At 40.5% G+C, this 27,624-nt stretch overlaps 2 protein-coding genes across 4 annotated transcripts in view; one reads left to right on the forward strand and one right to left on the reverse strand.

Moving 5' to 3' along the window:
* The window catches only part of RNF115 (ring finger protein 115), a 65,725-nt gene extending 43,639 nt beyond the window's left edge, over positions 1–22,086 (forward strand). For 2 of the 3 annotated variants that reach the window (XM_060300317.1, XM_070044844.1), the window contains 5 exons: positions 9,751–9,801; positions 10,977–11,049; positions 11,985–12,078; positions 14,601–14,716; positions 15,918–22,086. In XM_060300317.1, coding sequence (XP_060156300.1) covers positions 9,751–9,801; positions 10,977–11,049; positions 11,985–12,078; positions 14,601–14,716; positions 15,918–16,049 — 466 coding nt within the window. In that variant the 3' untranslated portion in view covers positions 16,050–22,086. The remainder of the gene's footprint in view (positions 1–9,750; positions 9,802–10,976; positions 11,050–11,984; positions 12,079–14,600; positions 14,717–15,917) is intronic. The other variant, XM_030869264.3, reaches the window with a different exon arrangement.
* A 2,444-nt stretch (positions 22,087–24,530) lies between these two features.
* CD160 (CD160 molecule) overlaps positions 24,531–27,624 on the reverse strand; it is a 43,412-nt gene continuing 40,318 nt past the window's right edge. Inside the window, 1 exon segment of the mRNA XM_030869327.2 lies at positions 24,531–24,691. Within this exon segment, the coding sequence (XP_030725187.2) occupies positions 24,531–24,691 (161 nt within the window).

Raw genomic sequence — 27,624 nt, forward strand, 5'->3', positions numbered from 1 at the left:
TTTACTGTAGACAGAGTACTTTGTCATTTAAGAAATCAGATGTCAGAGATTAGCCTTTGTTATTAATTGTTAATTATTATTGTTATTAATTGTTATTAGTTATTATTATTAATTATTAATTGTTATTATTAATGTGCTCCTCACACAAATTTAAGGAGCTCTCCTGAAATGAGATGTATTTTCTTTGGCTTTTTCATTGACATGAGTGAAGCCTTTTTTGCTCATATAAAGAAGGGTAAGTCTTCAATTGTTCATCCATTCTGCAAATATTTATTGAGTGTGCCTAAAGTCCTCTAATCTGCAGCTTTCAAATGATAGTTTATCTGGGTGTAATCAGGTCATCTTATCTAACCTTAAATAATTATCTGACCTGTGCCAGAAGAGTAATTTATTAATTTACAACTCGGGGAATTCTACTTCAGTGACTGGAAAACTCATTGCTGCTTATTAGCTTAATAATGTCTTTGAATTTCCTAGATATCAAGAAATCAAAAGCAATCAGATGGTTGCTTGGTGTGTATAGAGTCAGCAAAGGAAATTGCATAGTCTTTTGGAGAAATTTCATTTGGATTGTGATAAGCCTAAGGAATTATTCATATTTCATCTTTTTTAAAAAAATTAATTTTGGGCTTCCCTGGTGGCGCAGTGGTTGAGAGTCCGCCTGCCGATGCAGGGGACACGGGTTCGTGCCCTGGTCTGGGAAGATCCCACATGCCGTGGAGCGGCTGGGCCCGTGAGCCATGGCCGCTGAGCCTGCGCGTCCGGAGCCTGTGCTCCGCAACGGGAGAAGGCCACAACAGTGAGAGGCCCACATACCGCAAAAAAAAAAAAAAAAAAAAAAAATTACTTTTATCTTTGATTGCATTGGGTCTTCATTGCTGTGCGCAGGCTTTCTTTAGTTGTGGCGAGCAGGGGCTACTCTTCGTCGTGGTACGCAGGCTTCTCATTGTGGTGGCTCGTCTTGTTGCAGAGCATGGGCTCTAGGTGCGCGGGCTTCAATAGTTGTGGCACGTGGGCTCAATGGTTGTGGCTCATGGGCTCTAGAGCTCAAGCTCAGTAGTTGTGGCACATGGGCTTAGTTACTCCACGGCATGTGGGATCTTCCTGGACCAGGGCTCGAACTCGTGTCCCCTGCATTGGCAGGTGGATTCTTAACCACTGCACCACCAGGGAAGTCCTCATATTTCATCTTAATGATTTTTTTTTTAGGATGGAAAAGTATTTATGTTTTTCATTTGTTCCTTTGCTTTGTATTAGATCAACACTAATACATTCATATTTTCCTGGCTTCATAGAGATTACCACCCTTTAGTTTGCACTTATTACATTAAAACCTATCTTTTGTTTCAGTATGGTACTCTTTTTTTTGTTTGTTTGTTTTTGGCGGTATGCGGGCCTCTCACTGTTGTGGCCTCTCTCGTTGTGGAGTACAGGCTCCGGACACGCAGGCTCAGCGGCCATGGCTCACGGGCCTAGCCGCTCCGCGGCATGTGGGATCCTCCTGGACTGGGGCACGAACCTGTGTCCCCTGCATCGCCAGGCAGACTCTCAACTACTGCGCCACCAGGGAAGCCCATCAGTGTGGTACTCTTAACATTTAAGGTTTCCTTCCTTAAGAATATGTTTTCCTGAAGTTAACCCTAGGTTCTGGGACTTAACATTTTCTGACCACTGATCACAACTCAGATTTTGAGAAATGACTTCTTTTCGGTTGTTAACTTTTTTTGTTGCTCTTTAAAAGTAATAGGTTTGTTTTGTTTTTTGTCATGGATTAAAAAAACATTACCCAGAAATAGCCACAGTTATTATACCTTGATACGTAATTATGTAGACCTTTTCCCATATATATATATGAGATATCTACATCTATATAATTGAAATGGAATCATACTATACCTATTTTATAATCTCCTTTTTTTATCTTAACAGATTATATATGTCTTTCAAGGTCCAATCTGATTGGACCCCATCTTGGGGTCTCTTAAGTCATTCAGTAAACATTTGTGTATTACTATGCCAGGTGCTATTCAGGATGTTGGGCATACAGTAGTGAACAAAACAGTAAAAAAAGATTGCCCTTGTGGAATTTACATAGTAATGGGGGATGACAGACAAGCAAAATAAATTAAATCGATAGAACGTTAAGCAGTAGTAAATGCTTTGGGGGAAAAAAGGCAGGGAAGGGAGTTAGGGAGTGTGGGAGAAGTGATGTTACAAAAAGTATAGTCAGCAAAGGCCTTGTTGAGAAGGTTTTTGAATAGACATAAAGGAAGTGAGGGAATGAGCCAAGAATGTGCCAACAGGAGAGTCTAGTGTGGAGCAGAGTAAGAGAGGGGAATAGTAGGAGATGAGGTCACAGAGCAGTTGTTGGGGCTGGGGCTGGGAAGCTGAGTATGAGATCATGTAGAGACTGGTAGCCTGTTATACAGGCTTTTATTCTGAGTGCAGTGGAAATCCAGTAGGAAGTTTAGGGCGGAAGAATGACATGGTCTAACTTATGTCTTAAAATGATCATTCTAACTGCTATGTTGATAATAGAATGGCCAGGGCTATGTGTGTGCACAAGAGGCACAGGGGCAAAGACAGAAGCAGAGAAACTATTTAAGAGGCTGTTGCATTAATCTAAGTTAGAGATACTAGCGGCTTGGATGAGGGTTAGTGCAAAAAAATGGTTGGATCCTAGATAAAGTTTGATAACGGGCATGATAGGATTTGCTGGCAGATTGGATATGAGGTATAACAGAAAGAAGAGTTAAGGATGACAAAAAGGTTTTTGGTCTGAACAACTCGAAAAGTGGAGCCACCATCAGCTGAAATGTGGGATACTAGGGGGAACAGGTTTGGGGGAGAAGATCTAAGAGTTCAGTTTTGGACATAACAGGGTTGAGGTGCTTACTACACATACAAGTGGTGATGTTGAGTAGGCAGAGGTCTTGGCTAGAGATAAAATCTGGAAGTTGTTGCCTCTTTATGATACTTAAAATTATAAACCTGGATGAAATTGCCAAAAGAGTCAAGATAGAAAATAGAAGAGCTCAGAGAATTGAGCTCTGGGCCCTCATTGATTAGAAGTTTGGAAGATAGGAGGAATAAGTAGAGGAGTCTGAGAAGGGAGCTAGGAGGAAAACCTAGAGAGATTACAGCTTTGGAGACTACGTGAATACTCTTATCTGGTCTTAGCATACCCCTCCAGACCCTGTGGATTGATTTTTCTCTTCTGTGGGTTGCTAAAATTAGATACATACACCTCTTCCCCTACCCCTTTTAGCTACCTAGTACTTTAACAAGAAAAAGTTTTTGTTTAAAAAAAAATTCAGTGTAAATACTGTATGTATCAAGTGAAGATAATCTCCTAACAACAGCTCATACACTTACTGGGGTCACCCTGAGCGGTCTCTCTCTGTCACTGCTGAGGTGGAACCAACATCTCATTTCCAGAGGGTAAGCAGCCGATAAAGGGGAAAGCAGCTGATCCATTGAGATGTCCCTGGCAATTCCAAGTATTTGTATAGGGTCAGCTTTAGAGCTTCAAGGAACTAGGCTCTCTCTCAAACTTGATTATTACCATTTACTTATTGGTTAGTTCAAGCATGTGATAAACTGTTCTTCTAATTAGTCATCCCTCAGTATCCATCGGGAGCATTGGTTTCAGGACCCCCCACCCCCACCCCCGCGGATACCAAAATCTGAGGATTCTTACCCCTGATATAAAATGGTGTAGTGTTTGCAAACAACCTATGTACATCCTCCTGTATACTTTAAATCATCTTTAGAATACTTGTAACACTTAATACAATGCTATGTAAATAGTTATAAATACAATGTAAATGCTATATAAATAGTTGATGGTGCACGGCAAATTTAAGTTCTGCTTTTTGGAACTTTCTGGAGTTCTTTTCCCCCCCAATATTTTCAGTCTTTGGTTGGTTAAGTTCGTAGATGCAGAACCCGTGGATACAGAGGGCTGATGTACAGCATACCCCATTTTATTGCACTTCACTTTATCGCACCTAGCAGATAGTGCATTTTTTACAAATTGAAGGTTTGTGACAACCCTGCGTCTAGAAAGTCTGTCGGTGCCATTTTTCCAACTGCATTTGCTCACTTCATGTCTCTGTGTCACATTTTCATAATTCTTGTAATATTTTAAACTTTTTCATTATTGTATTTGTTATGGTGAGCTGTGATCAGTGATCTTTGATGTTACTACTACAACTTGCTGAAGGTTCAGATGATGGTTAGCATTTTTAGCAATAAAGTATTTTTAAATTAAGGTTATGTACAATGTTTTAGACATAATGCTATTGCACACTTAGTAGACTACAGTATAGTGTAAACATAACTTTTATATGCACTGGGAAACCAAAAAATTTGTTTATTGCAGTGGTCTGGAACCAAACCTGTGATATCTCTGAGGTATATCTGTACTAGCAAGCAGGGAGGGTATATTAGTTACTTATTGCTGTGTAAACAGGTTATCCCAGAATTTAGCAGCTTATAACAACAGACATTTATCATCTCACAGTTTCTGAGGGTCAGGAATTTTGGAGCAGCTTAGCTAGGTGTTTTTGGTAACGGTTTTCATGAGGTTATAATCAAAATGTCTGCCGTGGCTGCAATCATCTGAACCCTGAACTGGGGCTGGAAGATCCACTTCCAAGATGGGTCAACTAACATTGCTGTTGGCAGGACGCCTCAGTTCCTCACTGTGTGGACTTCTCCATAGGACTTCTTTGGTGTCTTCATGACTTGGCAGCTGGCTTCCCCTAGAGTAAGTGATCCAAGAGAGAGAAAGGAAGAAGGGAAAAACCGTAAAGCCTTTTTATATCCTGATCTTGGAAGCCAAACACTGTCCTTCCAGCCACACTTTATCTGTAAGAAGTGAGTCACTAAGTCCAGTCCACATTCAAGGGGAGGAGAATTAAGCTCTGCCTCTTAAAGGGGAGGAGTATTAAAGAATTTGTGGACATATTTGAAAACTACCACAGTTTAACCTTTGGCCAGAAATTACTTATATTTCTCCCATGTGCAAAATACATTCACCTCCTCCCAAGACCCACCAAAAGTCTTGTCCCTGTACAGCATCAACTTGAAATCCAGGTGGTTGTCATTTACTTAAGTCCAAGTGTGGATGAGGCTCTTTGCGTGTAGTTCCTCAGACATAATTCCTTTTGATGTGGAGATCTATAAACCAAAGAGGCAAGTTTTCTACCCCTCATATATACCCAACATATAGTGATGGGACAGGCGTATAATAAAGAGGTATAGAGATTTCTGTTTAAAAAGGGAGAAGATGAAAGGCACAAAGAAGTCACTGATGCGTAGCTATTTTAATGTTTGTCTGGATAAGTGTTGGACGTTCCTTGATTAGGACTTAGTTCTACTTCTACCCAGGAATGCTTCTCTGTAGCTCTTGTTTCCTCCTTCCTGGCTCTTGATTCCACCCTATGAGTCATTCTTTTCCATAAAAAGTAGTCCAGATTTGCAACTTCATAGTTTTCTTAGCCTGCTTCTTGCCAGTAGAATTTTGAGGGCCCAAAGGGTCTCTTTTCATTTTGTACTGCCTCTGTACCTTTCAGTTTAAGCTGGCAGTGTTTCTTTTTACTATTATTGAGATTCATGCCATTAACAAAACTTACGTCCACAAATCTTTTTTATATAATCTCTTTTTTACCTTGGGCTTCTGCTGGGATTGCTGAAGGACAATACTTGTAGTGGGATAGAATTATATCCCCCCCACCCCCAAAGAAATGTTCAAGTCCTAACTTCCAGTACCTGTGAATGTGACCTTATTTGGAAATAAAATCTTTTATACATGTAATCAAAATAAGATGAGATCATATTGGGTTAGAGTGGCCCCTAATCCAATGGTGTTTTTATAAGAAGAGAGAAATTTGGATACAGAAGACACAGAGAAGAAAGTCGTTTGACGACCGAGGCAGAGATTGGAATAATGTGTCGCCAAGCTAAGAAACAGCAAGGATTGCTGGAAACCACCAGAAGCTGGGAGAGAGGCATGGAATAGATTCTCTCTTAGAGACTCCAGAAGAAACTAACCCTAACAGCATCTCAGTTTCAGATTTCTGACTTCCAAAACTGTGAGAGAATAAATTCCTGTTGTTTTAAGCTACCCAGTTTGTGGGAATTTGTTACGGCAGCCCTAGGAAACTAATACAACACATTTAAGCTTCTTAGAAGCTCAATTGTTTAATTGAATAGCTCTCTAGGCACTATGTGAACTTTCTGAGGTCTTTTCTTTTTTTTTTAAATTTATTTATTTTTGGCTGCATTGGGTCTTCGTTGCTGCGCATGGGCTTTCTCTAGTTGCGGCAAGTGGGGGCTACTCTTCGTTGCCGTGCGCAGGCTTCTCAGTGCAGTGGCTTCTCTTGTTGCGGAGCACAGGCTCTAGGCACACGGGCTTCAGTAGTCGTGGCGTGTGGGCTCAGTAGTTGTGGCTTGCGGTCTCTAGAGCACAGGCTCAGTGGTTGTGGCGCACGGGCTTAGTTGCTCCGCGGCATGTGGATCTTCCCGGACCAGGGATCGAACCCGTGTTCCCTGCATTGGCAGGCGGATTCTCAACCACTGCGCCACCAGGGAAGCCCCTCTTTCTGAGGTCTTAACAAAGAATTTTTATAGCCACACTCTTGGCTTCCTCTTTAACCATTTTCTTGGCAATGCCCATGATTTGATCTTTGCTCAGAAACCATTTCTTTCTTTTTTTTTAAAGCCATTTCTTAATTTTAGTATCATTTGCCATCTGGAGAGGCCAGGAATTTTCAGAATTATCTAGTCTTAACTCCTTTTTAACTATTCTTCCTTTAATTTATTCCTCTTCTCTTGCATTTTAATGCAGCAAGAAGAAGTCAAAAGGAACCTTCAACACTCTGGAAATCTTGTTAGCTACATTATCACCCCATTCATGAGCCACAACTTCTACTTTCCATGTTATGTCAGGCAACAGCTTTTGTCACTACATAACAAGGATCCCTTTCCCTCCCATTTCCAAAAAGATTTTTCTCACTTTCCCTTAAGTACTCACCTATAACTTCCTCAAAAGCCATCATGCTTCTACAATTTCTTAAAGGCTCTTCAAACTTTTACTCACTCTGTCCTCAAAGTCCTTCCAACTCTGCCCTCTGCTGTGTTCCAAAGCTACTCCCACATTTTAGGTTTTTGTTACAGCAGTACTCACTTCTAGGTATCAAAATCTGTATTAGTTATCTATTGCTGTATAACAAATTACCCCAGAACTTAGAGGCTTAAACAACAGATATTTATTATCTCATAGGTTCAGTGGGCCAGGAATTTGGGAGCAGCTTAGCTGGGTGGCTCTGGCCCAGGGTCTCATGAGCTTACAGTCAAGACATTGGCCATTGCTGTAGTTATCTGAAGAATCAACTGGGAGTTACTCAACGTCTGGCAGGTTTGTTCTGGCTCTTGTCAGGAGGCCTCAGTTCTTTACCATGTGGGCCTTTGCACAGGACTGCTTGATATGGCACTGTCCCAGAGAAAGTAATCCAAGAGAGGCTGCAAGGAGGAAGCCACAGTGCCTTTTATGAACTAGCCTTGGAAGTCACAGTTATCCCACCATATTCTATTGTTAAGAAGTAAGTCACAGTATGGTACTGGCATAAAAACAGACACCTAAATCAATGGACTAGAATAGAGGGTCCAGAAATAAACCTTTGCATATATGGTCAATTAATTTATGACAAAGGAGCCAAGATTATACAGTGGAGAAAGGACAGTCTCTTTAATAAACGGTGTTGGAAAAACTGGACAGCCACAGGCAAAAGAATGAAACTGGACCACTGTCTTACACTATACACAAAAATTAACTCAAAATGGATTAAAGACTTGAACATAAGACCTGAAACCATAAAATCCCTATAAGAAAACAGGCAGTAAACTCTAAGACATCAGTCTTGGTCATGATTTTTTTGGATGACTCCAAAAGCAGAGGCAACAAAAGTAAAAATGAACAAGTGGGACTACATCAAACCATAAAAAGTTTCTGCATGGCAAAGGAAATCAAAATGAAAAGGAAACCTACTGAATGGGAGGAGATATTTGCAAATGCTGTATCCAACAAGCGGTTAATATCCAAAATACACAAAGAACTCATGCAACTCAACAGCAACAAAAACAAACAACCCAATTTAAAAATGTGCAGAGGACTTGAATAGACATTTTTCCAAAGAAGACATTACAGTTGGCCAACAGGCACATGAATAAATGCTCAACATCACTAATCATCAGAGAAATATAAATCAAAACCACAATGAGATATCACCTCATACCTGTTAGAATGGCTATTATCAAAAAGCAAGAAATAACAAGTGTTGATAAGGATGTGGAGAAAAGGAAATGAAACCCTTGTTCACTGTTGGTAGGAATGTAAATTGGTGTAGCCACTATGGAAAACAATATGGAGGTTCCTCAAAAAATTAAAAATAGAACTACCTTGTGATCCAGCAATTCCACTTCTGGATATTCATCTGAAGAAACCAAAAACACAAATTTGAAAAGATATATGCATCCCCCTGTTCATTGCAGCATTGTTTACCATAGCCAAGACATGGAAACAACCTAAGGGTCCACTGATGGATGAATGGGTGAAGAAATTGTGGTACATATATACAGTGGAATGTTATTCAGCCGTGAAAAAGAATGAAATCTTGCCATTTGCAGCAACGTGGATGGACCTTGAGGGCATTATGCTAAGTGAAATAGATGAGACAAAGAGAAAGACAAATACTGTATGATCTTATATGTGGAATCTAAAAAAAAGAATTCGGTACCCGAGTTCACAGATATAGAGAATAGATTGGTGAATTGCCAGAGGCAGGGGTTGGGGGGTGGGTGAAATGGATGAAAGGGGTCAAAAGGGACAAATTTTCAGTTATAAAATAAATAATGGGGATATAATGTATAGCACGGTGACTCTATCATCAGGGAAATGCAAATCAAACCCACAATGAGATACTATAGTTCATTACAGTATTATCATTTTAATACTGTATTGCATATTTGAAAGTTGCTAAGAGAGTAGATCTTAAAAGTTCTCATCACAAGAAAGTAAAATTTTATAACTATGTGTGGTAATGAATGCTAATTAGTCTTATTGTGGTGATCCTTTGCATTATATACAAACATCAAATCATTGTGTTGTACACCTGAAAAAAAATCATATAATGTTATATGTCAGTTATACCTCAGGAAAAAAAAAGTAAGTCATTAAGTCCAACCTACACCCAGAGGAGGAGTATAAAATAACTTGTGAATATATTTTAAAACAAACACATAGTATAGTTAGCTATTGTTGAACTTTTACAAAAGGGCCCTTTAAATAGTATCTTGCACAATGTGCATAACACATAAAAGTGGAACTACCCTTGTTGTAGGGAGGTGGGTCCAGAATCTCCCTGGCTTAGCATCCCTTTCAGCCTCTCATTTTGCTGCCAAGTATCCAAGAATCATAGTTTGAAAACTAACCATACAATCAGATTCCTTTCCAGCTTAATGCATAAAAATCTATTAATACATAAAGTAGCAGAGCTCAGGAAGACAGCCATAATAGCAGAGTAGCACTCTACCATGTAGTGGACTGATTTCTGGTGCTCTCTATTGTATAATAGTCAGTGAAAAGCCATTGTGTTTTGGGGAAGGAGTTGGTGATTAGTCAGCCATGGATATCTATAGAGTACTTTCATTAGTCTGTTCTCTTATCTAATTTTTTCCCTTCAACAGAGTACTACAACAAATCATTGCAGGATTCATTCCTGGATCCCCATTTTCTTGGTAAGTAATTAATTGCCTTCTGTCTTACTCTCCTGCAGTAGCATCATTTTAGGTATGGTAGTATCTGTGCCATAGTGAGAAAGAAAGAGCTGTATAGGTGAGTATATAGGTGTAATTGGCAGGCTGTTAAAGACTGCCATTGTCTGCTGAGCCCAAACTTAATCAGAACTTATTCATTATAATTCAGGCTCATGAGGGCTATCCTGGTCCCACAGGATGTCTGGGTACTGGGTGTGTCTGATTCCATTCATATTCAGGTGTGAGGGTTGTGTTGAGGTAGGGAATGAGATGGTCCCTACCAGGCTTGATATCTGATTTGTGTGTTTCTCCTGTAGATCATATGGGAAGATTTTATTCCTTAAGAATTTCTGAAATTGAAAAGATACTGCTTAACTTCCTTTTTTTTAAGTAAGAAGGTTTTTCAGAAGAAATAAGAGTATCAGAGTGACATGTACGGTACGGGTTAAAGATGGAATTTCCTCTTGTCTGGACAGTTATTTGCCATTTCTGACTCTGCCCCAGAAGGCTTCTTTGCTCAAAGGGACCTCAGTCCTTCCACACAGTTACCCTATTTTCCAGCCTCTAGTTTCTTTAAACGTGTTCCAGCCAGAGTCTGGATATCTGTCATCCAGGCTAGTACACCAACAGCTCCATAAAGAGGTGCTGCCAAGTCCCTTTTGTGATTCCTCTAAGTTGTGATTCAGAGACACTGCTGTGGCTGCTTCTCTACGTGAAAGCTCCTCATTGTCCAGGACCAAAGGCCGAGTCTTAGAATGAGGGAAGTCTGCTGTTGACTTTCGCTGATCACGAAGGGAAAACTCTCCTTAAAAAGCAGCTCCATCTATGTTTAAGTTAAATGGGCACAGAGAAGACAAACTTTTCTTAACCAACAGGCAATGAGTCACTCTTTTTGCTCTGGTTTGTCATGTGGTATTTTAGGTAGCTTCACATTTTATGTTGTATACAGTTAAGCAAAAATTCCTAGAGAATGAGAGACTGCCTCTGGATAATCTGTTTGACCTTGAAATTATTGAGAAATTCTTTGCCACTTGATTCTAGAGAACTGGTGACTTTCCAGCTCTGAGAGAGAACAGGATTCCTCTGCCAATCTTTCTGTGGTGTAAGGCGGAGCCTGGTCACTCCATCTAATGCTCTGTGTCTCATCTCATGTATAGGAGCGGGATGCTGCACTCCAACCCTGGGGACTATGCCTGGGGTCAGACAGGGCTTGATGCCATTGTAACTCAGGTGAGGAGCTGCCTTTTGAGGGTGTCTGTTCAGTGTGTCTCATGGTTCCACAGGCTTCCTGCTTTCCTTCTGCTACTTTCTGAAACGGCAGTCACTCTGCTTTCCCTAATAGTTTGAGCTTGTGGGTTTCCATTTTACTAAAGGGATAGATGGTTTATGGGTTTAGCTCAGCATCTATGTACTTTCTTGGTCCTAGGGACTTTCTAGAAGATAGCTTCAACTCCAAAGGAAGAAAAGACTTCTGTAACAAACAATATTTTATATTTTTGGCCTCTTGTTCAGTCCTATGAGGATCCTATTAACAAGTACTTCACAAAAAGGAAGGGTCTCCTCATATGTTGAAGCAGGGATTTCTGCTAGATGGAACAAAGTAGGGGAAGGAAGCAGAGAAAAAGGTATTCCCATGCTATGTATAATTGCTTCCACTTGTTTATGTTTATTTTAATTTAATTGGTTTTTCATTTCCCTTGTGGATTGCTGAGAATAGAAAGCATGTTGTTTATATCTAAGTCTTCTTGTAGGCAGTAATTTACCTATTTCTTGGCTTACTTTGTGCTATTTTCCATACTCAGACCCTTTTCTTCCTTTCAGCAAAATGAAGTTTTTGAATTGGTTAATTATTACGTTTTGTTACGCTGTAGTTTTATTCGTGACATCACAGCCCTTTTGCTGTCTCCGAAGTTGCTTTATGCCCAGAGGTGGGCCCTGCAATGATGGATCTGTCTGTGGGCTTATACTAAGGTCACTCTGAAATTGTAAAGCAATCATGAGTGTTCTGGCAGCAGGAAAGGGAAAACCCAAGCCTCTCATAGCCTTGCAGAAGTAAGAGCAACTAACATTTTTAATATCTGCACTGTTCTCAGCTGGAACAGCTCCCTCCCTAGGGATAGTTAGATGTCTACCACTTCTTCTTTTTCTTTTTTCTTTTTTTGTAGCTTTTAGGACAACTGGAAAACACAGGGCCTCCCCCAGCTGATAAGGAAAAGATCACATCTCTTCCAACAGTGACAGTAACTCAGGAACAAGTTGGTAGGTTCATTTTCATACGTATTTTGTCATCTTGTTATCTCTGTTCAGAATCTGAGCCATTTCCTGTACTAAAGATCTTCAAGTGAAGCTGTAGCACTCCTAAAATTTATACCTGGGTGCCAGGTATGGAAGGTACCTACCCCTTCATTAGGGTTAGTCAACAGGTAATTCCTGAGCAATTACCATGTTGGTTTTCTAGATGCCAGGCAGGAAATAAAGAGGTACAAAGGTATAGAAGACTTGATTTCTTGAAGAACTTACCAGGGGAAGCAAAACTTACCAAATGATTAGACAATAGTATAAAAAGTGGTTGAGCAGATGATACTGACTTTGGGAGAAAAGGAAGAGAAAAAATGGGAGGCTAGGCATTTGTTTCACATCTACCCTGTACTCAGGTACATTAGACATAGACATTATTTTATTTATAAGCACTAAAAGAACTTAGTGATAAGGGACATTATTTTGGACTGGAGTTTCTTTCCCCATAAATTCCAGTTTAGAGTCAGAAGATTTCAAAGACAGGATGGGCCATATTAGAGAGATTATTCTATATATGGAAAAGTATGAACCAGTGAAGAATGTCAGCATGGACATGGTGTCTGGATCAGGTATAAGGAGTGTAACCTCATTAGACCTGAAATAGAATCTGATTTGGGGAGTAGTGAGAGGTATGACTGGATAGGAAGGGTGGGGCCTTGTTGTAGAAGACCCTGAAACTGGCAGAGTAGTTAGGGCTGGATAGTTTAGGTAGTAGGTAAGTTTTGTAGGTCCACAAATGGAGGAATGAGGGAATTTAAGTGGTCTTTAGGGAAGATTAGTTTGGAGGGTAGTGTCTAAAATAGATGGGAAGGGTGGCGCAGCGGTTAAGAATCCACCTGCCAGTGCAGGGGACCACAGGTTAGAGCCCTGGTCTGGGAAGATCCCACATGCCGCGGAACAACTAAGCCCGTGTGCCACAACTACTGAGCCTGCACTCTAGAGCCCGTGAGCCACAACTACTTAGCCTGCACTCTAGAGCCTGTGAGCCACAACTACTGAGCCCGCGTGCTGCAACTACTGAAGCCTGTGCCTAGAGCTCGTGCTCTGCAACAGTAGAAGACACTGCAGTGACAAGCCCACGAACTGCAGCAAAGAGTAGCCCCCACTCAATGCAACTAGAGAAGCCCACGTGCAGCAACGAAGACCCAACACAGCCAAAAGTAGATAAATAAATAAATTTAAAAAGCAATCATTAAAAAAAAAAAAGATTGAAAGAGGGAGGAAGCAGAAACAGAGATTTAAGGGGCTGTTGCAGCATCCTGATGGGGTTCAGGTGACGGTGGCAATGCTAACAGAAAGGAAGGGGTAGACTCAGATCGAAGAAAGCCTTTTATCACTGATTGCATAATGGGATAAAGGAGGGGAAAGGGTGAAAGATGATTCTAAGATTTTGCAACTCTATAACCACAGAGGTGGTGCTGACATCAGGGATGGGGGAATTGTGAGCCGGCTCTGGTTTGGGTAAGGAGGTGATGTGATGTTTTTAATTTTGAATTTGTTGATTTTGAGGTACCAGCTGAGAATCCAAGTGAAGATGAGCTGGGAATTGCTCTGAAGCTGATATTAGGGAAAATTAGCTGGTAGCAAAATATAGGATATATCTGGAAGGCCTGGAGTCAGGGATGCTACATGGGAGGCTGTTACAGTAGAGTAGGCATGAGAAGTAGAAGCTAAAATTAGGGCTCAGGTGATGGGAATGGAGAGGAAGGAGTGAATCTGTTAAGTGGTATTTTACTCCAAATGCCGTGAGTACTGTGGAGCATGTAACATACATAGCCCAGCTACTGAAGAGAGAGACTAGCTGGTATTACTAGCCAAACTTGGGAAACTTGGAATTTACTGCCTGGTATCCCCTGTTCAGTTTGTAGCCATTTTCTCTGAGAAGAGGGCTTCCTGTCTCTGGACTTAGAGCCTGAGCTACCCTTGGGCCTTGCAGTTCTGTAGCACTATCTCCTGGTACAGCTTTTAATGAACAGCTTGTAAAAGAGGCTTTAGGGTAACCATGATGAAATAGGATGTGTAATTTAGAAAGTAGTAGGGTAAAAGTGGCTTGAGACACTGAATGGGAGCAGCCAAGATTGCCGAGATGAGTTCTTTGGTTGTGGTGGACAGATTGCCAGTGTTTCCTAAGTAGAAACTGCCAGAAGGCTTTCACACACTTGGGAAGATGTTTTTCCTGTTTCACTTAAAAGATAATCTAAGCCCCAGTTCTTCCAACTCTTTACATTGAAAAGTAGGCCTTATATAGTTCCTGTCTGGGCCTTATTGGAACAGGCCCATTAATCAGTCCTCCTTCTCATAACCCTGTCTACTACCACCTCTATCCCCAGTTTGAAATAAAATTCATGCTTCCTATCTGCCTTCACCTTGGGTGCACTTTGTCTTTACTTTGTGTATTCCTTTGGCTGTTAAAGACATTGGGCTAGTTTTTTTCTTCCTTCTTTTTGCTTGTTTATTTTAAAACGCGTTTCCTCCTCCAACAGATAAGGGTTTAGAGTGTCCAGTATGCAAAGAGGATTACACAGTTGAAGAGGAAGTCCGGCAGTTACCCTGCAACCACTTCTTTCACAGCAGTTGTATTGTGCCGTGGTTAGAACTGGTAAGTACAGACAGCTCTCACCTGTGATGGGGCAACTGTGCCAGTCATATCTTCTTGGGGGGATGGTTCACAGTAAGGATGTAGTTAACAGTTAATTGGTACATATATACAATGGAATATTACTCAGCAATAAAAAGGAACGAAATTGGGTCATTTGTACAGACGGCATAGAGTCTGTCACACAGAGTGAAGTAAGTCAGAAAGAGAAAAACAAATATCGTGTATTAACGCATATATGTGGAATCTGAAAAAATTGGTATAGACGATCTTATTTACAAAGCAAAAATAGAGGCACAGACGCAGAGAACAAACGTAAGGATACCAAGGGGGAAAGGGAGGGGTGGGATGAATTGGTAGATTGGGATTGACATGTATACACTATTGATACTATGTATAAAATAGATAACTAATGAGAGCCTACTGTATAGCACAGGGAACTCTCTTCGGTGCTCTGCGGTGACCTAAACGTGAAGGAAATCCAAAAAAGGAGATATATGTATACGTGTAGCTGATTCACTTTGCTGTACGGTAGAAACTAACATAACATTGTACAGCAACTATACTCCAATAAAAAATTTTTAAAAAACAAACAAAAAAACCAAACAGTTAATAGAGAGCCAGGCAGATCAGATTTTAGTCCCTGGCTAACTCCTAGTAGCACCATTCCTGTGTTTTAGATTATTAATCTGTTTGGAACTTCTCTGACCAGGGATTAGCAGACTACAGCCTGCAGGTCCCTGTGTCCTGCCACCTATTTTTGTAAATGCAGTTTTATTGGAACACAGCCTTGCCCATTTGTTTACAAATTGTCTATGGCTACTTTTGTGCTACATCAGCAGAGTTGAGTAGTTGCAACATAGGTGGTGTGGCCTGCAATGACTAAAATATTTACTACCTTTTCCTTTACAGGAAAAGTTTGCTGACCCCTGCTCTAGACCATCTCAGGTCATTGTTTCTAGTTAGTTCTGCTTGGTGATATGTGTTAGCTATTGTTAAGTTGCTGCCTAGAATTCTCTGTCAGTTCTGTTGAAATTCTGTTTGGGCGATGTCCTGGTGTTACACATGGAGCCCAGCGTGCACTATGTGAGAATTCATGCCCTTTTGGTTTTTCTACCTGCTAACTCTCAGGGTTTCTTAAGTGTTTAGTTCTTCCAGCTTTCGGGTCAGGCTGTTCATGTAGACTGATATCTTTCTGTTTCAGCACGACGCATGTCCTGTATGTAGGAAGAGCTTAAATGGTGAGGACTCTACTCAGCAAACCCAGACCTCTGGGTCCTCTGCAAGCAACAGATTTAGCAGTGACAGCCAGCTACATGACCGATGGACTTTCTGAAACTAAAGACCGCCTCTGAGCCAGGGCTATGGTAGACCTCTTATCACAGCTATTAATTGTATCAAAACAAAAAAGTCGTAGGTGAATTTAGGAATCACCTAAGAAACCCCAACCCATAACATTAATTCATTGAGTGTTTTTCTTCTCTAAATTTAAAGTTAGTATCTACAGATGGAATTGTATCTACAACCAAATGCCTCTCATTCTTGAATTCAGAGCGATAATTTTGTAAGTGCGAAACTTAATTATGTGGGTTTCCCCTGCCAGAATAGAATCAGTTCCTTAAAGTCTAGCTAGGGTCCTGCTATCTGTCATGTTACCTTGTGATGGATGTTTCCACCTCTTTCTCCAGCCTCCACCCTATCATAAGTGTACTTTACACTAAATACAGTGGAACCAGAGCCCTAAAGTCCTGCTGATATAAAGTCCTTCTGTTTTAGTTGTACAAAAGCATCTACTTTTGGCCACATTAGCCATGAAGTGAGATCAGATTAATTCAAGAATCTGAGACACTAATGATTCTTGTTTTTTCTTAAATTTTCAGAGAGCAAATCAAAGAAAAATTACAGTGGGAAGGAGAAAGTGGCTTATCATTGTATTCTTTGGTTTTCTCATTTTTATTTTTAAAGACTACTTCACAAGATGCAGCTTCTGCAGAAACCAACCTGACATGTCTTAGGAGTCTTATGTTGGGAGGAATCTGATTCTGGTTCCTTTTTGGGAATGAGTTGGGCAGCATACAGGCACAGAAGGACAGATGTTTGAAATCTTTGGTTCCGAGGTTTTTTAGTGATCCTCAACTCATTGTTTATCCTGGGGACCTTAAAATAATTTCTCTCACAGAAATAGAATTACTTCATTACTGCTTCTACAGCTAAGTCATTGTTTTTTGTAATTCACTGGTCTTCAGGAATTGAGATTTTATGTTGTCCCATTTTAATTTTTTAAGCCCATTTATCATCTCTGAAACCTTTCTGTTTGCTTGGTTCTGTCTGTACTTGGAGTCATACTGATTATTGTGATCATGCCCAAACAACTTGGCCTAGGAGATGTAGGCCTTCTTTTTTCAGCCTAACAGTGTCCCATGCACATGCACATGCTCTTTGGCGCATTTAAGTGTTTAAAGTTGAATAAATGAAGAAGATTAAGAATGTTGTTGGAACTTCAAAGTCTCAAAAATAAATGATGGGGACATGTAACCACTGTTGGTGCACCAAAAAGGGTGACAGAGGGGCAACAGTGGTATGGTCATATCAGCCCTTCATAGTTTGGAATGATCAGAACAAGAAGGCTGCTCTTTGGTGAGTCTCTCTTGGCTAGGAGTCTTTCCTTGGTTTTTGTTGACTTGTTGTACACTGGTTTTGGGGGTGAGGGATGGGGTTAGAGATATCTTTGTAATTTAGTAGAGGACAGAGGAGTAGGAGAGGGAAGAGAGAAAGTGGGAGAGTTTAATTTAATAGCCTACCTCTAAAAATTGTGACCATAAGTTATGATTCAGGTTGGGCCCAGAGAGAATAAAAGATGTTTTCTCATATTTGTGTTATCCTATGTAGAGATTGTTTCTTTGGAGAATGTGAACTATTTACTATGGCTATTGAAATGTAGCCCAGAAATACACACTGGTTTTGAATGGTGAGGGGTGATGAGGCTGAGGGGACGTGGGAGGTATATTGTGAATATTTAATGGCCATTACTTAGATGGAGAATGGCTAGGCTGAAGTTGGAGCACATTGTAGTTTTCAAGTGGAACAATATCAACTGTCTCAGAAAAATGATGCCAGCCTGGAAGTTTTTGTCTGCTTGTTAGTGTCTGGAGATGCCAGAACAGGCAGGTGTATTTTTACTTAACACTAGAGAACTAGAAAGAATCTGAGTAGCTTTACAAAAGGATGCAAACAAAGTGCTGGACAGGGATTTAACTTTTCAATATACGGAAGAGCAAATCGCATCAGTCTTAAGTTATCTGAAATTTTCTTCACTTTTTTTGTGCTTTTAGATAGAGTGCATAAATCTGTTTGCTGTTTCTGAGACCCCTCCTACTTAATGAATCTGTAGTGTTTCTTCCTAGAATAGGAGGCATCTCAGACTTCCAGGTTAATTTAGGTAGTGTATTAGTCAGGGTTCTCCAGAGAAACAGAACCAGTAAGGTGTGTGTGTGTGTGTGTGTGTGTGTGTGTGTGTGTGCGCATTTATTATAAGGAATTGGCTCACATGATTATGGAGCCAAACACAGTTTGATATGTTTACAGCTGGAAGGCTTACAGACTCAGAAAACTGGAGCCTTACTAGGAGTCAAGGGAGAGATGATTCAGCTTTCCCTCATTATCAAAGAGAATAGAAAAAAGTTGCCATTTCAAATCTTGGGCCCTTAGACTTGAGGCCTTTAGATTTGTACTAAATGGCCTACCCTTTGAGTTCCATGCATAGATAAACAGATTGTTTTCCCATTCATGAATGTCTTTTTTTCTTATTCTTCCTTTCGTTCATTGTAATTTGAAATAAAAGAGGAAGTAAAACTATGTTAGCACAAAATTAGGAGGGACTTGCTAGAGGTTGGTAGACCTGAAAGTTGAGAGGTTATGTAGGGCAATTCCTTGCTGGCCTCCAAGTGATTATTGCTTCTTGGGTAGTTTCCAGATGGGTTATTCTGGCTGGACAGAACTGGGCAGTTGGGTGGGCAGGGCAGAGTGGTGAACATTTAACCGATATCTCCAACCGAGAGAAGGAATAATCCTTGTATTAAAAATTAATTTTCCTGCAAATTTCCTATTGCCAGTTCTCTGAAGAGTTGGGAAACCTGAAGTTTCCAGATAGCTTCCTTAGTTGTCAATATTTGCTGCATAACAGTTGACCAAGTGCTTGTTAAATGTTTTCCTTGAGCAGTACTCTTCTGGTCCAATAGTTAGTTCTCAAGTTGGAAGGAGGATTTGGGGGCAAGAATTTGTTTCTTCCCCCCGCAACAAGTCTCAGTTGGATTAAATAGTTATTAGGAGAAAAATTCCTTGTTTATGTCTTTGTATTGCACATTTGTATATATGCGTGTGTGTGTGTGTGTGTGTGTGTATATATGTATATTCATAGACATATGCATATATGCACATTTCACTCTAGAGGAAGAAGGGATATGGTGGGCACCGAAGTAGATAAAGTGAGCAGGGGTACAGCAGAGGACTGGAGCTTTAGTCTGATTCTCTCATTGCATGTGCCTCAGGCCCATGTGTTTCTGTAGTTCTCTGTTATAGGGCACTGTTAGCTTGGGCAGGCACCCCGTTATGTGGTGTGGCAAATGGATTCACTGGAGCTAAAAGTCTGGTCATTTCTGAAGGTTGAGGATAAATGGCTTTGAGGAAAGGGTGTTGGTCATCTCTTGTTTCTGTATTATAATTAATTGAACTAAGACACAGTTATCTATTGCTTTCAAAAAATTTTCTTGATAAGTTATTGATGACAACTTGACTTCTCACATGAACTTCTGCATGCTTCAGTTTCGTTCTTCCTGGTGTCCAAGTCCTATTTCCTCAAGGAATACAGATATATCAGACTTAACAAAAACTAATCAGGAGGGGATCATAGTTTGTCTGTTTTAAACAACAACAAAACAACCCCTGGGGTTTTGGGAGGTGAAGGGTACCTCAGAGTTGGTTCTTAGAGCTCATCTAGGCAGGCCACTGACATCTGTGAAGGAAAACAGATTTTTAGGAGGAGAAGGAACAGGGCTGGTGAATAAATATTTGGATGTTAGGGAATATCCCTCTTTTGTCTCTGTGGTAGAGAGGTGGGAAGATAAAGGTGCTGTTTACAAGAATAAACCAGTGGAGATTTGGGAGTTTGCGGGGGGACTAGCAGGAGAGAGTACTCCTACTGAGAGTTTCCAAAATGAATCTAACATAAGTTCTGATGTAGGGAGTTCGGGGAAAGATTTGGTGGGGTAAACATATCACAGGTGTTTATCCTACAGTGGGAAATTACAGCTTGCAGTAATGTCAGCATCTCAGCACTCAGGCTGGGAACCCCAGGTCTGCGCCATGGGTTTAAAATGGAATGTGTAGAATACAATGAGTACAACTGGAGATCTTTTCCAGGATTGAGACAGGATCAAAATGTCTTAGCTAATGGACATTAAGAGGTTTTGATCTCTCATACCTGCCAGATAAGTGGAATTACAGGCACTCAACTCTCTAATTTTATACATATAAACTTTGTGTTTTGCCAGATTATACTTAGATGGTGTCCACAGAAGTGGAGTCTATATGTTGCCTTTCCTCTTTCACCTGAAACACTTATATCTGTAAATCATGAGATGTAGGCTTGTCGTTCTTTACCTTTTCTAATAAGATATACCATTTTTAAGGTCCCCAAATTATTAGACTCGCTCCCAACAAGATTATAGGTGTGTTTTTAGTATCTTTTGATGGAAAAAACACATAGCAAAAAGCTGCTATGATTTTAGTAATGCTTTTAAATCAGTTTGTCTTTATTAGTCACACCAGAATCTATATCCAGTTGAAGTACAGTATATACATATTTGTAAGATATATTATTTATTCAGACTGAAGATAATGCTTACATAGACCTCTTAAAATAACTACATGGCCTCACAGAGGTTCAAATTCCTTGGGTTGTGAATCACTCATATAGATTGAGGTTAAGATGTGTGTCCAGAAGTCTACCTATTCATGCATGGAAATTTATAGACTTATTTGAAAGGAGTGGTATCAATACACTTTGAAAGCCGAGATATAAGTATTTCAAATTTTTGTTTAACCATCTTGAGATAAGCAGAATAAATAAAATAAATTCTTTAGAAGTGGGACCCTTGACTTGCTGTTGCTTTGTTTATTCTGCTTAGTTCAAGTCAGAGCTAGTAGTCTAATGCTCTTGAATGTCTTGATAAACTTGGCCAGCAATCATGTGTCCTTTCTGCAGATTTTTTATGTAGACTATAATTAGCATAATAGCACAATGGATAAAACCTTTTCTGTAGTTAGACATGGCTTCTGTGTGAGACTTCCAGTGATTGTATAATATTGAGTGGTTTCAGAAGAGTCTTTGAATAGTGAAAAGTAAAAGACATCTCTACTCATGTGAGCTTAAAATTTAGTTAGAAAAACAAAACTAACACATAAAACAGGTAAAGATTAAAGTGAGTGTAGTACAGTGGAGAAAGCTTTGGAGACTTCTGAGTCAGAATTCAAGTGGTTCTGGGTTTAAAATCCAGAATCTCATTTGATTCTCAGAGCAGTCCTGTGGAAACAGAAGATAGAGTAGGAAATACCGCATTTTACAGATAAGTAGCATCTCAAAACTTCATTTGCCCAAGGACATGTAGCTGGTACGTTGCAGGGTCAGAATTTAAATCCAGATCTTCTGACTCCATGCCTAGCTTTCTACCTCCATAAGACACAAAATCCAAAATCCTTAGTTTGAGGTTCAAGGCCATCACTAATAAGGGTCTTACCCATCTCTTTCAGCCTTCTGTCTCTCTGGTCCCACAAACCTTAGCTCCCCCATTTGGCAGGTCCTGGCCAAGGATCGCAGGTAAGGTGTCTGTTTCCCTTTGATGGCTTGCCATTTAGCCCCAGTTAAATTGTCTGTGTTTCTACCTCTTTATTCATGTAGTTCCTCCTAGCAGGAATATCCTGCCCCCACCTCTCTGCTTAACTAAGACAAGAGGTTATCTGTCCAAAGAGACAAGAGGATTTATGAATTTAGAGAGAAAAGAAAAGGCTGCAGATAATTGCTTTGACATTTACTTAAAAAAAAAAGAGAGAAATGACCAGAGAGATTGACAAGTACTTAGTTGAAGCTAGACAGTTAAAATCTGTGGAGCACCTGGTCTGCACAAATCTTCCTCTTCCTCCAGCACTGTTATGTGGATGCCGTTCAACACCAGGGTCTCTTCGTTTCCTCATTTTCTGCCAAGTCAGTTACTGGGTCTGGTGCCCTTCCTCTCCTATCCTACCTGTCTTTGCTTGTTTCCTCTCTCTTCCCTTAACAGTGTCAAATAAAAATTTCTTCCAAAAACATTGGTGTTCTCATTTTATTTGACTCACTTGTTTATTTTACTTTGTTGGAGGGGAGGGAGGAAAAGTTCTTCTTGGGTACAAAAACACACTTATCCAATATTTGAGTGAGAACTGTACACCAGCTGCTTTTGTGAGAGCTGCTTTTTTATTTACTGGTGACTGAGGTAGGAAGAAAGTTAGATTTGCTCTGGCAGTGAGGAGGGGAGGTCAGGGAACACATTCATTTGCCCATCTTGTGTTCTCCAGATTCCTGGCATATTTAGCATCTCTTCCCCTGTGCCCTGTTATTTCCTTCTCTATGCATATTGTAATGTGAAAGATGCCAAGCTAAAGAGAGTCAGATTTATCTTGCTGTAACTTTTTTAAGACTTTTTTTTTTGATGTGGACTGTTTTTAAAGTCTTTATTGAATTTGTTACAATATTGCTTCTGTTTTATGTTTTGGTGTTTTGGCCACGAGGCATGTGAGATCTTAGCTCCCTGACCAAGGATCAAACCCACACCCCCTACATTGGAAGGCGAAGTCTTAACTATTGGACCACCAGGGAAGTCCCTCTATAACTTTTTTTTTAAGTTTCTTCTGGCACAAGGCTTACAAAGCTGTAGAAAGAAAAAGCAAAGTTTGTTTTATGCTACAAACTTAGAATAGTAACAAAATACCTGATGTAATTCATCCTGGGATGTGTGTTTGATAGGCCCTTATGACTAGAGGGAATGGAAAAGGAAAGAAGGGGAGGTATTGTATGTGTTGTGTCTACTGCTTAAAGTTGCAGTTGTGATCTTGTGAAACCTACCTGATCCTGATGCAAGTGGGAAAGAAGCCAACCTTTGATCTCTTCTTGCTGGAAGGTAAGACAATCGAAGAAATAGATGCCACTCAACAAGTTCAAGGTTGGTTTTCCATGTATAGCACTGAGTGGCTAGCACAGTGATAGGACAGGGATACTCACTGAAATTAGTTTCATGAGCTGAGGGAGGCATAGAGATCCAGGAAAGTTCCCTCATTTTATCACATGTAAGCATGATAACTTGACCTACATGATTTCTCTGGTCCTGAGAAAATGTGTGTACTTTGGTACTGCTGAACACTACCACTTCCATAATTCTGCTGAGTCTTGAGGTGGGAAGAGTGATAAAAGGAATGACCTATCAGAAGTTCATTCTCCTCACCTGACTAGAAAAGGGAAAAGAGCTTAGAGATTTTTTCCTCTCGCATAACTTGGGAGTCAATAGTAGGTTGTATGGCTAGACCCAATCTCCTTTTCTCTTTAGAGTTTTTAATATGTATGAAGAAATAAAATTGATTTTGCCAATGAAATAGCCTAACCATTGAGAAGATTCAGATTCAATAAAGAATTATGTCTGAAGGGTCAGACTGCTTGATGTTCACCAGTTTCTCCCTGAAAACTGGAGTAGGCTTACACTTGTCAGGGGCTTGCCAAGGATCACAGATGTGGTCTTTGTTTTTCTTTGATAGTTTGCAGTTAAGGGGCTGGAATAAGGGAGTGTTAGGTGGTCCTGTTTCTGGAAATGGGAGGAAGCAATCTCAGAATGGGGAGAGTGGTGATGGAGTTGAGAGAGAAAGTGCTTAGCATGTAGTAGATAATCACTGAGAGCATGGATTTTGGAGTGAGAAGGTCCTGTATTAATTCCCATGCACTGGGGCAACATTTAACCTCCTTATACCCATTTGCTGGTGAGTAATTGGGGAATATTTACCTGGAAGCATTGCATGGGGTTAGAGTCACCATATGGAAAGCCTAACCTGTCATACAAATTCTTTAAACAAATCTATTAAGAGCCTGCTATGTGCCTGGTACTGTTTTTGGTTGGGGTAAACAAGACAAAGGTTCTGCACGTATAGAGCTTACATTCTGGTGGCACAGTGGTAGTTATTGAATTGAGGAAGGCCTAAATAAGGCTTGGAATTAAGAATGCCAAGGAGAGGCAAAAACCTGCATCAGTTACTGATTATGCAAACGTGTCATTGCAAGTTCCAATATCTTTTTTATCTAATAGGGAAAACTAATTGACATTGATAAACGATGCTCAGAGGACTCAACTACAAGGGTTTTATATACTCAATCTGGCCATCAACCTTTGCTGAAGAGCTGCATTGTTTAAAACCCACCTCCAGACCAAGTCTGTTTCTTGCCTTGCTCAGCACATTATAGCCAAACATCTGTTGCCTCAACTTGTAGCCCTCTGTTCATCCAGTAAGTAGAGGTATTTGTATTTGCTTGCCTCTCCCACAGGCTTTCTTTCCTCATGGGTGTGACCTCCTACCCAATGGAAAGTCTGATTCATCTATCATCCCCTAGTTAGTATGAAGTCTTTAGTCCCTTTGGACCGATTTTGCCCTTATACTGGTGTGATGTTTTCATGTGGACAGCCAGGGCCTAAGGAGTATTTCCCTGTCCCACTCTGGGCTTCCTTTCCACCCTTCTGGAGAGTAATCAAGATGTTACAGGTATAGCACCCTCATTTCTTGGGGTGCTAAAAGCTCTTCTGAACATACCTTGAAGGGCCACTAGGCTGGTGACCAGCATCATCCAGACCTTTTCTTGCAGGAAGCCTGAACTGAGAGCACCTTTACTGTGGCCAAACTTGGGGTGTCCTGTTTCAATCTCATTACTGTGTAGTTCACTCTCTGGTTCAGAAGAGAATCAATGGATCAGGAGAGAGTTTTGGAAATTACTAATACCTCCTTTTGCATAATCTCAGGACATCTTTTTTATGATCCCCAAGGATACCTCTCAGTATAATCCATTGCCCACATAAGTATTTTTTAACATTTGTGGGTGGTGATGATGACGTACATAAGTGGCAATAAATAAATATAGAATCTATGTGTGTCACAGTGGGGATGCAAATAGGCCTACCTTGAAGGAACTCAAGTCTTGCCAGAGAGACAGCTAAAATAGCTTAGTTACCTTGGAGTTGGGTGTCTCCAAGTCTCATTTAAAAACCATCTTCTGGAGTGGGTCAAGCAGTTTAGTCTAAGTTAAAATCGTGGGTTTTGGGCTTCCCTGGTGGCGCAGTGGTTAAGAATCCGCCTGCCAATGCAGGGGACATGGGTTCGAGCCCTGGTCCGGGAAGATCCCACATGCCGCGGAACAACTAAGCCCGTGCGCCACGTGCCACAACTACTGAAGCCCGCGCGCCTGTGCTCCGCAACAAGAGAAGCCACTGCAATGAGAAGCCTGCGCACTGCAACGAAGAGTAGCCCCGCTCGCGGCAACTAGAGAAAGCCTGTGTGCAGCAATAAAGACCCAACACTCAGCCATAAAAAGAAATGAAATTGAGCTATTTGTAATGAGGTGGATAGACCTAGAGTCTGTCATACAGAGTGAAGTAAGTCAGAAAGAGAAAGACAAATACCGTATGCTAACACATATATATGGAATTTAAGAAAAAAAAATGTCATGAAGAACCGAGGGGTAAGACAGGAATAAAGACACAGACCTACTGGAGAATGGACTTGAGGATATGGGGAGGGGGAAGGATGAGCTGTGACAAAGCGAGAGAGAGGCATGGACATATATACACTACCAAACGTAAGGTAGATAGCTAGTGGGAAGCAGCCGCATAGCACAGGGATATCAGCTCGGTGCTTTGTGACCGCCTGGAGGGGTGGGATAGGGAGGGAGGGAGGGAGGAAGATGCAAGAGGGAAGAGATATGGGAACATATGTATATGTATAGCTGATTCACTTTGTTATAAAGCAGAAACTAACACACCATTGTAAAGCAATTATACCCCAATAAAGATGTTAAAAAAAAAGACCCAACAGAGCCAAAAATAAATAAATTAATTAAAAATATATAAAATCTTGGGTTTTGTAATAGATATGGATTTTTGTCCATTATTTACTAGCTGAGTGAACTTACACAAATTACTTTGAGCCTGATTGTCACAGGACAAGAATAGTACCTAACTCAAAAGGCCATGAAGATTAAATGAAATAATGTATCACTTAGCACAATGCCTGGCACGCAGTAAACACTCAGTAAATGGTAGACATTGCTTATTGATATTATCTGTTACCTGTTTGGCCTTATTAGTTTCATTTTTGGAAAGGAACCTTATTTCCACATTTGGTGAGTATCCATATTTACTGACTCTAATACTTAAATATGGTGAGAGGATGATAAAGGCTTTCTATCTTAGAACCATCACAAGTAGAAATACTTAAGGTGTATTAGGAGAACATCAATACTGGATTATAAGGGGCAGTAGCTTCGTCATACTCCCATTCTATTCTTCAAGACTTAGCACCGTGCCTGGGATACGCAATCAATAAGTTTAGATGAATGAAAGAGGAGTTTCCATTAGTGAGATCAACTGGGACAGAGTATTCACGTAAGTAGTAGAATGAAATTTTATAGAGATAGAGCGCCTCCAGTGCCAGGCTAAACTAATCACTGTCTCATAGACAGTGAAAAGCCATTAAAACTCTGGGGTGGTATGTACAAATCAGCATTTTAGAAAGATGTCTGGTGGCAGTATGGATTAGAGGCAGAGACAGTATCTAGTTGATGGACCACTTACTAGGCAATAGCTCAGTGCCAGGCTCTGAGGTAGGTGTGGGATGTATAAAGATGAGTAAAACATGGGCAGATTTGAGATCTGGGGCTTACCACTTAGGAGACCGTTGGAATATTTTAAGTGTGAGATGATGAAGACCTGGAAAACACCTTTGGAAAGAAAGGAATGAATGTGGGAAAGAACTAGTAGTACTTAGTAACTGACTGGATGGGGGAAGAGAAAAAAGGAGGAACCAAGGTTTTGACTGAATCATGGACAGAAATATGGTCTCAGGAGGATAGGTTTGATTTTGAGTGATTTGCTTTTTTTTAAGACTTTATTTTTTATTTATTTTTTGACCTGGGCCCACATTGGTGAAAGCACTGAGTCCTAACCACTGGACCACCAGGGCGTTGCCAAGACTTTATTATTTTGTATTTTTAAATTTGGGGGGGGGGCGCTGCGCCACGCGGCATACAGAATCTTAGTTCCCCAACTAGGGTCAGACCCGTGCCCCTTGCATTGGAAGCATGGAGTCTTAACCACTGGACCACCAGGGAAGTCCCAGGAGGTGCAGATTTAAATCATGAGGGTAGATCAGAAATTGGGAGAGGTAGTAGAGAGAAAAGATTGAAGGAGTGGGGAATGAGTCTTGAGGAATGAATTTTCATGTTTGAGAGGTGGAGGAGGAAACAGGCAGAGAAGGAGAGAAAAGAACAGCCAGAAAAGTAGAAAAACCAGGGTGGGACAGAGTCACAGAGCCAATAAAGATGAGAGTTTGATAAGGAAGAGAATGGAAGTGCTGAACGCTAAGCTAGTTAGGTCAGATGGGAAGACACCAGGAAGCAAGGAAGAAAATAGAAATCAACCTAGACTGAAGTAGAAAATTTGGATTAACTACTAACCGTAGGTGATGATGAAAACATTTGTTAAAAGGCTCTGGGACAGGTTTTTATTTGGGGGTGGGTGGGTGTAATTTACATCTATTTTTCTTAAAGTCAAAAAGATAGTATTTGAAAGTTC

Source organism: Globicephala melas, chromosome 1 (genome assembly GCF_963455315.2).
Source record: "Globicephala melas chromosome 1, mGloMel1.2, whole genome shotgun sequence".
Lineage (NCBI taxonomy): Eukaryota > Metazoa > Chordata > Mammalia > Artiodactyla > Delphinidae > Globicephala > Globicephala melas.